The sequence below is a fragment of the Onychostoma macrolepis genome, chromosome 21 (assembly GCF_012432095.1).
Source record: "Onychostoma macrolepis isolate SWU-2019 chromosome 21, ASM1243209v1, whole genome shotgun sequence".
NCBI lineage: Eukaryota > Metazoa > Chordata > Actinopteri > Cypriniformes > Cyprinidae > Onychostoma > Onychostoma macrolepis.
This window is the reverse complement of record NC_081175.1, coordinates 25563386-25577377: the sequence shown is the minus strand read 5'-3', so window position 1 is coordinate 25577377 and position 13992 is coordinate 25563386. Positions and strand designations below refer to the sequence as shown.

General features: G+C 32.0%; 1 protein-coding gene across 2 annotated transcripts in view; it reads left to right on the top strand.

Moving 5' to 3' along the window:
• Positions 1-13992, top strand: part of slc4a4b (solute carrier family 4 member 4b) — a 51342-nt gene that overhangs the window by 17390 nt on the left and 19960 nt on the right. For both annotated transcript variants that reach the window (XM_058757143.1, XM_058757142.1), the window contains exons 4-7: positions 2047-2182; positions 7272-7432; positions 8628-8807; positions 11347-11423. In XM_058757143.1, the coding sequence (XP_058613126.1) occupies positions 2047-2182; positions 7272-7432; positions 8628-8807; positions 11347-11423 (554 nt within the window). The remainder of the gene's footprint in view (positions 1-2046; positions 2183-7271; positions 7433-8627; positions 8808-11346; positions 11424-13992) is intronic.

Sequence of the window (13992 nt, the reverse complement as noted above, 5' to 3'; positions counted from 1 at the left end):
GCAATGCCGCTGGTTTGAGTATATGCTGGTGGTATAATGGGTAATTCTAGCCGCTTGTGGTAAGAAGTGTTAACTTTTAGCCCAGGTTAGGAGGCACGGAGCCAGACGTGGGCCAGAGGGATGTTCTTTCCCTCTCTTTTGTGTACAACATGGCCTTATTTTCTCCAGAGGGGCTGTTTCAGGCCGCTGGGGAAGGAAAGCAATCGTCTGGTTTTGGCTAGTTTAGTTTAGATTAGCTGAGCGTGCTGCAAACAGTGCATGTTAAAAAGCCCTTGATATGTTAAAATATCAGTGTTCATTGTAAAGTCTGGTGCCACTGCCTAGCATTTATTTATTTTTTTCTCTTTTTTTAATAAATTCCATAATATTGAAATGTCATAATAGTGATTATTATGGTTGTTTTAGTATTTGGTTGGTCTCTCTTTTGATTTAATGATCACTGCGCTGGAGCTCATATACAAATATCTCTCTATAAATGTCATAAAGTTGCTTATTAGTTCTAGAAATAGTGCAGCATATTAAGTGTTTCTTTGTCCTTGTAATGTTTCTTTGTTTCAAATTTCTTTTTAAAATAGCCCTAAATAGTTCATAATGCCAAAATAGACACAAGTACCTTCTTGTTGTTGATAAGAAAATTCTAAGAAAGTAGTTTTAGAACTTTCTTAAAATTCATTGTTGCCCAAATTCTGAGTTTGACAAAGACATAAACAGTTTTCAGAAATGCATAATTATATCTATATTAATATTATCTATATGTATGTATGTGGGTGTGTATATATATATATATATATATATATATATATATATATATATATATACACATATCAAATCAGTGATATTGTGAAATCTTATTACAAATCATAATAACTGTCTTCTATTTGAATATATTTTAAAATTTAATGATCAAAGCTGAATTTTCAGCATCATTACTCCAGTCTTCAGTGTCACATGATCCTTCAGAAATCATTATAGCGTTATAACAATCATTATAACTGCTCAAGAAACTTTTATTATTATTATTATTATTAATGTTGAAAACAGTTTTGCTGCTTCATATTTTTGTGTAAACCGTGTTTCAGGATTCTTTGATGAATAGAAAGTTCTAAAGAACAGCATTTATTTAGAATCTTTTGTAACATTATAAATGTCGCTTATGATCAATCAAATGTATCCTTGCTGAATAAAAGTGATACTTTCTTTAAAAATTGAATGTATTAGTATTTAATATATATTCAGAAGTAAACAAACGATTCCTTAAAACTAATGAATGAGTTGATATGTATCAGTCAGACTGAGAGCTTCATCCTGTCCCTACTTGTCTTTACTTTGACCTGAGGCTGAATTGAAAGCATGCACATCTGCACACATGCACGGCAGGCATTGATATTACTAAGTGTCCCAGTGCAGACCTTGAGATTTTGAATCAAAATATTCAGTCAGTCACTGTTGCAATGCAACCGAGAGATTTCCACATATACTGACTTCCCTAACTAGCAGCCTGTCCGGAAACCCTTTTTCTGACCTGATTTCCCAGACGTAGACACAAATCTTGCCTTAAACCTTTTGTTTGTTCTAGTTTTACCTGTTAAAAGTCATGTAGAAGTGTACACATTTAGAAAAGGTGTGGCGTTACGACGACATATGCGACACCGAGGTTATGAGAAACACTGACAGTCTCTTTTATTAAGAATAAAAACTAGGCTTCCTCATGCAGACACTTTCACATATGAAAACTTCCCTGTGAAATTCAGATGCAGGTCAGTTCTGGCTTTCGCAACACTATCTATTTCTGTTGGTCCAGGAAATAAGTCTCGCATACCAACCACTTTTTGGGTGTTACACACTGGATATTTACAAGAAAGCTCATTCATCTTGATGTTACACAACACTTATGAAGGAAACAACCTGTGATTTCTATCACAGTCACACCTTATGCAGACAGAGTGCTATTGTCTTCGTGTGTTTCTGTTATTGTATCTGTTGTTTGATTATAATAGCTAGTATTTTTAGGCCTCTCTCACCCCTGGTTTGTTGTTTCCCCGTCAGTTTCTCCGGCTGCAGAGAGGATTCGCTTTATTTTGGGGGAAGATGACAGCGGTCCTCCTCCACCGCAGCTCTTCACCGAACTCGACGAGCTTCTGACCGTTGACGGTCAAGAGATGGAGTGGAAAGAAACAGCCAGGTAAAGAGTAAAAACACCCCAAAACATAATTGATTTCATATGTAATCACTATCCATGTTGCATTTTAAATTGCCACAAGGAGTGCTATAGTGGGTATTGAAGGGGTCATAGAATCAAATTTGCCTTGATCTTTTAACATATAAGAGGTCTTTGTACATTAAAACATCCTGCAATTTTCATAGCTTAAAGGTGCTATAGAATGCATTGATAGAATATTTTAAATTGTTCTCTGATATCTACATAGAAGGTATGTGGCTTAGGTATTCTACAGAAACGGATTTGTCCAAGGATTTGTCCCTAGCAGTGTTAATTTTGACAGCAAATTTTGATTTAGTTTTAGTCATGGTCTTTTGACCTAAAATGCTATTTAGTTTTAGTCATATTTTAGTCATCTGAATTGGTTTTAGTTTTAGTTGACTAAATATCATACGATTTTAATAGACTAAATCTACAGTACATTTAGTCGGCTAAAATCTTATGAGTTTAGTTACAGTGCATTTATTAAGCATTTCTCTAAAATTTCCAAACTCATATAGGTTTGATATTAAGGTTTTATCATTATAGACTGCGATTTAACTGCGGTGACGTACAACATGCCTTTGTTAAAATGAAATAAAACCACTTCTCATAAAGAACAAGAACGTGGTCTTCTTTTTAATGAAATACCAATGGTTATATAGGCTAATTATGCATTCTTTATAACAACTTGTTTACCATATTCTTCATTCTTACAAGCAGACATATTTATTTCTATAAATAAATTTAGATTAATCTTTAGGACTACTAAAGTGATTCAGTCAAGAGCAGTGAGTGATTTTCTGTCTTTCTTTTGTTGCTTGATTAATATCAATCACTCGGACAATAACAACTAAATTAGGCTGCTGTCCCTTTAAAACCGAATGCACGCATGCAATGGATGCAATGTATTGATACACGTTCTCCCTACTGTTTATGTTCACTTAAGACGTAATCAACTGTGTTTACGTGAATACTCGTCAAAACGGACATTTCGACATCGTTTTTTGTGTGTATATGAACCCGCCGGTTCATATGTTCGCATCTAACCTCCTGTGCAGCGGATTCGTTCTGAATGAATCTCTTCCCAAATCGTCCCTCCCTAACATTTTCGTCTTGTTTTTATTCGTTGACATAAATGTCAATAGATTTACATCATAATTTTTGTCATTCAACAAGAGTTTTCGTTCGTTATCGTCTCGTTGTCGTCAGTGAAAAAAATTAACACTGGTCCCTAGAATAAAATGGTCTGTTATTACCTTATTTGGAAGGGTCATGAATAATAATGTTGAGCTCTGCTCTGATTGGCTGTTTCACAGTGCGACTGAATGTTGAGCTCTTCTCTGATTGGCTGTTTCATAGTGCAGCTCATTTCAGTAGCACACACAGCAGGAAGGAAACACAGGGAAAATATATATTTCAATACTTTCTCGTGCAGTTATATCGTTGGGTAATTATACTGTAAATAAAATGCAGGCATCAGGGAGCCGCTATTAATATGCTGGGTACTGAAACTGCTTTCAAATGCATGATCGCTTTTTAGTTTCACTTTCACTTTCGAGATTCGCGATCGCACATGCTCTGTTTATACTATGGAGCGGCAGTACTTACCACACATTTTACAAGATCAGATGCTTGTCAGTGGTGCTCAGGATCTGTAAATCATTCGCCATCATCCTCAGTCATCTCTTCTTACTCTGTTTATGTGGTAAGTGAAATCTTATGTACTGCTGTGTAACAGGCTACAGCTAGCAGGGAGCTAACCATGTCCCTTTAGTAGCTCGCGTTATTTTATTAGAATGCGTTATTTGCTTTCCGTGCCTTTCTGAATACAGACACCAACCCATCCCTGCACAGCCTGGAACATAACATTTTTTTCCATGATCTGCCATTTTCGCTGTTGTCCTCGCTTGTTTCTTCACAATACCTGCAGAACTTCTGTTGGTTCGGCTGTGTAGGTCCGGCTGGCCTAGAACATGGGCGAGTATATGCAAATGTTGGGGGCGTAACTATTCAATTTCTGCTGTAAAGCAGCTGTAAAAGACAAATGAGTCATTGTTCAGCCAATTCAGTATTCCTTCAGTTCAGTTCAATAGTGTAAATTCATAAATTATGAACAAATTCGGTTCAGCTATTAGCATCTCTTCTGACTAAAATTGTCATTATTCAGCTTCAGTCAGTTCAGTGTTGAATTGATTCAGTTCAATAACTGTGTCAAGCAAAATGAGTCAACTATGAATGAATTTGATTCGGCTATAAAAAGCTCAACAGAAGACAAAACTGTTGTCATTCAGTTCAGTTCCCCAAAAATGATTTCCAGATTTCAACTAACTTCAGCCAATAATTTTTTTTCAGATGTTTTGTCCTCATATGTAGGTCAGAAACGCACGCTTGAAAGGGGGAGACCTTTTGTCCAGCTCTGCTAAAACAACAGAAGTATTCAACACTCGTTTGCCAGGTGCTCATGATTTTAGTGTGCCACTTGACTGTTCTTAGGATTTCACACATTCCTGACTGCGTGCGCCGCTCATGCATGCTATTAGATAAGAGTTTGGACTCCAGAATAAGGGTCAAGCAGAAAACGCAACAAATAACAAAAAAACAATATGCATCTGGACTAAAGGAGAGGTTCATGCTTATTTTTTTCCCATTACTTAAATGCCAAAAATGACTTCCCATCATTCACTCACACACCTTTCAAACGGTCTTTTTTACACATAAACAGCACGAAAGTGAGTAAATTATGATGAAATTGAATATTTACTATTCTGGCTCAAATATACTGTTGATCTGGGGGCAAGTTGGGCAGAAAGCAAGAATGATCAAGTAACTGAGGAAAGTCACGTTAGCAAACAGACAAAGCAGCTTTCATCTGGTCCAAGTAGTTTTGATTTCCTGTGTGTGTTGAGTGACAGATGAGCTGCTGGTCACGAAAGTATCGACTGACCGACACACACAGGCCTTGCTAACTGGTGTTTAAGTCTAAATTAAACTTTTATTGAACAGGTAAATCATGTTTTTGAATCGTTCTATGAAATTGGTGACTTTTTCTATTTTGTAAAGTTGAAAAAAATTTGGGTGGAACATGATTCATTCATGTTATATTTGGCTAATCTTGTCCAACGTAAAAAAAAAAAATAACAGACCAATGTCAAATGTTAGTAGAACAAGCTTTTTAAATGAGTTTTTCTGAAAACTTTTATGATGCCACTCCTTTTTCATTATGACATTTAAAATGACATTTCACAACTATTTTGAGGGAAAACTCACATGGATGATTTTTTAAATTGATTTTTTATGCATTTTATTATTTTATTTTATTTCTTATTTATTTTATTTTGTTTTAAATAATTATGATTTATAATGTGAAAATTAAAATCAGTGCGCATTTTATCATGATTTATTTATTTATTTAAATTTGCTTATTATTTTGAGGGAAATAGTGTAACAGAATGTGAATCTGAAAACCAGTGCACATTTTATTTAAGCTACACAGACATCCAAATACAACAAATGAAAGCACAAATACAGCATGAAATGTTTTAATTTTTTTTTACATTTTTGATTAATTTTGAATGAACATTTAAGTACATACAACAGTCAATAGCTGGTTATTGGGTTTAGTTCATGTCATCAAATGTTGTGGTCGCAAATGGTTCTTCTTTCATGCAGCCACTCTTACACTGTTTCTTTGGATTTGCATGTTCCAGATTTACATGTTAAGAGCTACATGGATAATGTTAAAATGAAACCATTTGCAAACAAAGAGCCCGGTGTTTTCATGTGTGTGCACATGTATGTGTGTGTGTGTGTGTGTGTGTGTGGATGCACAAAGCCAGAGTTCCCAGAGTTCTCGTGGGTCTCTGGGTTCACCTGAGTCTCAGGTAACATATCAAAACTGCAGGCCGCAGTGTGTGTGTGTGTATGTATCAATTTTGTCTCGGATATCATACCCACGCTTGGCTAAACTCAGCTCAACAGCCTTTCTGCACAAGATTACAGAGCTCTAAAGGATATCTGTGTGCTTGGGTATCGTTTCTCAGACAGATGTTCGCTCAAGCAGACATGGGTAAGCTGATAACAGGGCAGCAGAGCTTTAAGAAGCTTTGAATCATTTTCATTCTTATTTTACATCAGAAAGCTTTCAGTTATTTGGCAGAAAGTCTTCATAATATTTTCTTGCAAACATAAAATACAAAAAAAAAGCACTGTGGTGGTACCATAGTCCAGAGATGGTAAAACCATGAAAATCAGCGATTACCGTATTTATATATGAATCACTGATCAAATGTTTTGAGTCAGTAAGATTTTTTAATGTTTTTGAAAAAAGTTTCTTTTGCTCACCAAGGCTGCTTTAAAAACAAAACAAAACAGTAAAATCAGTAATATTGTGAAATATTATTACAATTTAGAATAACTGTTTTCTATTTGAATATATTTTAAAATGTAATTTATTTCTGTGATGCAAAGCTGAATTTTCAGCATCATTATTCCAGTCTTCAGTGTCACATGATCCTTCAGAAATCATTCTAATATGCTGATTTGCTGCTCAAAAACATTTCTTATTATTATCAATGTTGAAAACAGTTGTGCCATTTCATGTTTTTGTGAAAGCACATTTTTTCTGGATTCTTCGATAAATAGAAAGTTAAAACAGCATTTATTTGAAACAGAAATTTTTTCAAATAAACCTTAAATGTCTTTACTGTCACTTTTCATCAGCTTAATGCATCTTTGCTGAATAAGATATTAATTTCTTTCAAAAAATGGTCAGAAAATCTTACTTCATGATGAACCAAATAGATGACCAAAATTAACCTAGAAACATGGCTTTACCACAGAACCTGCCAAAAATGTGTTCATCCGTACATGTACCGTGGTAAAACCATGGTATTATAATGGTGCATACCCAAAATACATGGTATTATGATGCTAAATGTTCAAAATATGTGATATTCGGAAAACATGACATTGTCATGGTACATGCCCAAAAAAGTGAACTGACATCACAGTGCTCTAAATATTGTTGAGTTGCTGTCAGTACGTTTATGTGTGTTGTGTGTGTTTTTCTCAGATGGATAAAGTTTGAGGAGAAGGTGGAGAAGGGTGGAGAGCGGTGGAGTAAACCTCATGTAGCCACTCTGTCTCTTCACTCGCTCTTCCAGCTGAAAAACTGCATCGAGAAAGGAACCATCAAGCTGGACATGGAGGCCAACTCACTTCAGCAGATCGTCGGTAAAACTGCACTTCAGCACTCTGAGAAATAAAGCTTCTTCAAGAATCATTTATGGCTGTATAGGGTCCTTCAGATCAGTGTTTTGGTTTCTGGGTTCCTTAAACAGGGTTTTTGTGGGTTTTAAAAATGGTCGTAATTCACCCTTTCACAAATTAAGGCCTGAAAAGTTCCTAAATCGGATCAGAAATTTCTTTGTTCCACCACACTACATATGCAAGTTTACAGTCAAGCAAGCTTAGGGAATAAATTAAAAAAGGGAAAAAAAAAAAAATACGGAAAAATCCTTTTTTATTTAATATAATGACTGTTCATATAATTTAAATTCCCATAAAAGTCCCGTAAAATTTTTAGATTATTATATCATCTTTCTCATATAAAATTATATTAAATGCTAAATTATTTTTTATTAATTTAAATATTTGTAATTGTTGAATTAATTTTTTTTTCATTTGAGTTATTTTAATTGAACTCAGTTATATAAATTAGAGTGTTTTCTACTGATTTTTAGTATTTATGATTTTTTAGTGTAATATAAATGTGTAACTACCAAAAGGAATAAAAGAATAATTGGCATTTTGTCCTTCTCCACTGTAGTGAAATTCATAGTTAAGTGCTAAATTAATTTGATTTTCTGTTTATTTTTCAATATTTTTATTAATTTGTAATTATTTTTCAATAATTGTATTTATTTTTAATTAAACTCACTTATATAAATTAGTGTTTTCTACTGTTTTTTTTTTAATGTTTTTTTTTGTTTGTTTGTTTTAGTAATATATAAATGTGCAAGTCCCAAAAGAAAAAAAAAAGAATAATTGGCATTTTATGTCTTCGTTCTTGAAGTGAAATAATTTTTATTTTATTTTATTTTATTTTATTTTATTTTATTTTATTTTATTTTATTTTATTTTATTTTATTTTATTTTATTTTATTTTATTTTATTTTATTTTATTTTATTTTATTTTATTTTATTTTATTTTATTTTATTTTATTTTATTTTATTTTATTTTATTATTTTATTTTATTTTATTTTTCAATAACAGTATTTCATTGTGTCCCCTTCCATTTATTCCTATTTATTTAAAATTAATTTTTTTTCCCCCTTTACTTGGTCTTAAATATACCTTCATAATACCTGCAGAAGCCCAGCTTACAGCAGCAGTACACACAAGCTGAAATTTGTCTCTGTGTTTCAGAAATGATCACTGACAGTCAGATTGAGAGCGGGCAGCTGAAGGCTGATCTGAAGGAGATGGTCATGTACACTCTGCTGCGGAAACATCGCCACCAGACCAAGAAGTCCAACCTGCGTTCGCTGGCAGACATCGGCAAAAGCGTGTCGAGCGCGAGTCGTCTGTTCAGCAGCCAGGAGAACGGTAACACGGCTGCCACATTAAACCTCTCTCTTACACTCTATCGCTTTCCTCATCTGTCCTCTCGCTTTCACCACCAGCATCTATCTGCTCCATCCATCAGCAGCATCTCTCACTCGGTTTACAAAAGCTTGCATTCATAGCAGATGCCTTGCGGGTAAAATAAAAAGCAGATTTGCACATTGCAAAGTTGGCAATACTTTGATGTTTCAAGCTCACAAGTGATCAAATGTGCTGATGAGATGCAGTTGCTTTTTATATTTTCGCAGCAATCAAACCTCAGACCCTCCCAGGAAAGACTAGAAACCTCTAGAAACCTCCAGACATGTTAAAGTGCTCAAGATGTTTTGCTTTCTGAAACTCCTGATAGGTGTCTTTTTCTAAGTAAAAGTAACATGTTGATACTTTAGCACCAATCTAATCACGTTTCTATCAGTTTTAGGACGTAGCCAACCAAAGTTGGTGACTTAAATTTAACATGAAATCAAAATCCAGCCTTTTGTCTTTGCTGATACATGTGTCTTATCGTGACTCACTGGTTCACACAATTCAAAGAAAAACATCAAAAACTTTAGCCCCTCCCCCCAGCTACCATACAGAGACACATTGCTCCATCAGATCCATTCTGTACGCTTTTTTTAATGTTTTACATGGAAAATCATCTCATTGCAAAAGCAAAATTAAAGTTGAAGAAGTAGAAACTAGTTCTAGAAATGTTTTCTAAATGTCAAGAAATGTAGCATGTCAATAGATCTGATGTTTTCATAATATTGTAGCTTTTTCTAGAAACAAGGTATTTATAGTAATGCTAAATTTCTATTTTTAATGTGCTGTACATGTAAGTTTACCGTCAAACAAGCAGAGGGGATAATCAAATGCTCTTTCGTGCAAACGTATGGCATTTGAAGTCTTTTTTTATTTGATTTATTTGAGGAAATCAGCTGTTTCGGATTTTTCATATAAATGAACTACTCTCATAAAAAGGAAAAAAGATTCATTGCATTTTATGTCTTCTTTCTCGTAGCCAAATTGTTAAATTTCATTTTATTTTATTTTTCAACATTTTAAATTCTTTTAATTAAATTCAGATATATGAATTATTCACCTTTTTAACTACTAAATTCATCTTCAACTATTTGTATTCATGTTTTTTTTTTGTGAAATATAAATATAATTTAAATATAAAAAAATGGCAATTTGTCTTCGTTTTTGTAGCAATATTCTTAGTGCTAAATTAACTGATATTTAATTTGATATTAATAATTAATAAATAAATTATTATTTCACCCCCAATATTTTAATCATGTAATCACAATTATTTTGCAACAATTAAATTTTTTAAATTCAGATATATAATAATGAATAATTATATAATAATGAATAATTATTTAAATGTTTAACTATTAAATTCAATTATACAACTTCAACTATATTTTACTATTCATGTTTTTTAGTGAAACATAAATATAAAAAGATTATCGGCCAATTTATGTCTTCTTTCTTGTAGTGAAATTCTTAATTGCGCAAAATTAAATGATATTTAATTAATAAACAAATAATTATTTTCATTTAATATTTTATTTATATATATATATATATATATATATATATATATATATATATATATATATATATATATATATATATATATAATTACACTAAATAAATTTAATTACAAATATATATATTTTCATAATTCATTCTTTCAGAAAATTTTGTTGTCTTCTTTTCAAACTCTGCTTGGTTTTCCTAAATGTTGTCTACTTTCATTTTTATTTAATGCTCCAATTGAATTCTGAATCAGCGCTTTGAACCAGATTTGTTCTCGATTTCTCTGCTCTAATGCTTTCTTTTCTCTTTTTCCTGTCTCTCGTCCTTCCCACGTGTCTTGATTGACATGCATGCGCCCTGTCTTCCTGTGTGTGTGTGTGTGTGTGTGTGTGTGTGTGAAGCGCGCAGTCCTCTCGATCACTCTGTGCCTTGCTTTACCAAACTTTGAACCTGACGATCAAACTCAGATGCAGAGAAGCAACAGCATGGGACTTCTCTGTAAGTCTGTAGCTGAGAATTCAGACTGATTCATGCTAGATTTGCTACTCTGTGAGTCTAGAGATGTAGAAATATACTGTAGTCTAGTTCTCTTTAAAAGACCAGCTCTAGTCCACTGTATTTCTGAAGATAAGTACCGAAATGAATCATTTTGTGTGTGCACAATATTATAAACGCTTAAAGAAACTTTTAAAAGTAAGAGTCGCCTTGAACTTTAGTTTCTAAATAGTAAGTAATAATTATGCTGAAACACATGAGTGTTTCTGTGACTGTTATTTATTTTGATTATCACAAGATCCATCTAATCTCTAAATAAAGCACTGCATTAAAGGATTACAGTTTTATGTAACCTGTCAAACAAGTTACTAAATGAATCTATTGTAATGTAGATACACAAAATGACTTTTATGTGAGACTCTTGGGCCTCTTTGTTTTTAAGGGCGTTTTAGCAGCTGATCAGTATTTGACCTTTGACCTTGTGTGACCTCTGCAGGTAGTCCGACCACGGCCCATCGTAACCTGACCTCTAACAGCCTGACTGATCTCTCAGATAAGCCTGAGAAAGACCAGGTACTGTGGAGTGTGTTTCTGTGAGAATGCAAGTGTGTGAACAGTTCGCCGCATGTGGAAGTATATATTCAATCTGCAAGAAGAAAATGTCTTGGTGAAATTTACCCCAAATTAAAAAAAAAAGGGAATTTTTTTTTTGGACAATTAACCACATTTCCTCCAAAATGATATTTATAAAATATATAATAGATAAACTTAACTTAAAAAAAAAAAAAGACTTGCATTCTATTCATTTACTGCTTGTTTTCTAATCTTTTTGTATTCTATCTGTTTTCTTTTTATTTATTATACAATTAACAAAAGCAAAAAGGCCTCTAACACTAGCTTGCTCTATTCTTTTTCTATTCTGTTTTCTTTTTATTTCTTTTTATTTATTTTATAATAATAAATAAAAAAAACCTTGCTACGTGTAGCTACTGCGTTAAGATAACTGAGACTTGTTATAGCATTTGCATATCATTGCTCTTTTGTTGATTTCGATTGCTTCTATTGTCCTCATTTGTAAGTCGCTTTGGATAAAATCATCTGCTAAATGACTAAATGTAAATAATTTTAATAGTTTTTATATAAGTTCCATTATTCTCAATGGTTATTCTCATTAGGTTCTATTTTTTTTTTTTTTTTTTTTTTAATTTTCTCAAGCAAATACTAACATGATATAAAAGTGCATGACAATGTAATAATATAATAGTGTAAATGTAATTTTTAAAAATATTATAATGTAATATATATTATATAATAACAATACTTATTTTATTTTTAATGTATTTTATTTTTAATTATTGTTCTATATACTTTTTCATTATTTTAAATTAAACTCAGTTATGTAAATTAAAATGTTTCCCACTATATTTTGGTATTTAGCTGTCAAACTATTTTTATAAAGATATATTTCTTAAATATAATATTTTAAATAATAACACCTATAATAATGATCTTTAAATTAATATCCACACACGTGTGTGTATAAAATTAAAATATACATGCTTTGTAATTCAATAATATAATGCATATTTATTTAAAATATTATTATTATTATTATTATTATTCAATTAAAATAACAATTATTATTCTTATTATCTACATTTAACTAATGTTAATAATAATTGTAGCATTGAAAAAATACTACAAAAAGAATTGATTTCTTGCATTAACACTAATGAGAATTATGGGGAAATGTGCTCAATCACCAAATGAAAGTAATCTCATAATTGTTTAAAAATAGGCTTCATTTTCTTGACAGTTTTGTGGTATTTTGAAGAGATGTATATAGCCAGGTGTGTTTTTAAGAGGTTTTGTGAGATTCTCATTAGAGACAGGATTGATGTTGTGAGAAGTTTGGTCCTGGGTGTGACATCTCTGGGACAGGAATGAGTGCAAAAGGACAAAAGAAACTCTTTCTCAAACACAGTAGCACACAATTGAAAGTCTCTTTCACATGAGGCCGCTGTCGTCAGTTGTGTCAATATTTGTGGATTAGTGGGAGAGCTTTGTCAATCGCACAGAGCTCTTGTTGTGTGTTATTCACACTACTGCTGTAATTATACTGATAACCTCAGATGAAAATCAGCCAAACCTCAAACATTACTCACACACAAGGCCTCTTTTGTGTCTGTGTGTCTGTGTGTGTTCAGGCTGTATGTTATCCCAGTGTTTAGCGCTAATGAAGTGCTTTTGTTTATGCTAGTTGTGAGCTTGTTTCTTTCCACGCTGCTTAAATCTTATCAGACTTTTATATTCCACTGAAATATGACCTCAAATGTAATCTCATAAAGAAACTATTTGCTTCTTTTGATAAATGCTTCATTAAATTCAAAAATAAAACAATCAAACTAGATTTTAATATGGATCAGAGATATAATATATAATATATAGTGAGATACACTGAACAAGTTTATGCTTCCATTAATGTATTACTTTAAATACACTTTCCATTTATGCTAAATTATTTATTTTCTGTGGTAACTGACTGCATACAACAGAAATATTACCGAATGCATTAAGTAGAAATAGAGATGTTTGAGAGAATCAGAAATTAATAGAAAAATATCAAATACACCTAACAAAATTGCTAAAAATAAAAAATGAAACTTGAAAATATTAAATAAAAAATATTCAAAATTGATAAAATTATTTAATATTTTCTAAAATATTTATCTATTTATATTTTTATTATTTTTATATATAATATTAAATAATAAATAAATACTATCGTAATACATCAAAATATTAAATTAACACTGGCCTGGAATATTCCTTTAATTATAAAGACTTAATGTTTAATTCTAGACTAAAAGCTGTTGTAAAATAGTGTTAACTGTGACTTAAGTTGTGTAACAGTCTACAGTTACCCTACGATATTAAATATTCCAATTACTTTATTCCGATGATTAGTCACTGTTTATGTCTTTATATGGCTGTTGTCATTGTTTTATAGCATTTACCTTTAGTCATTCAGCAGATGCTTTTATCCAAAGTGAATTATGGATGAGTAATATCATGAGTAATTTATTATACAAGATCCAACAATATTTGCATTATAGGTGCAATATTGTTGGAGGATTGGCAA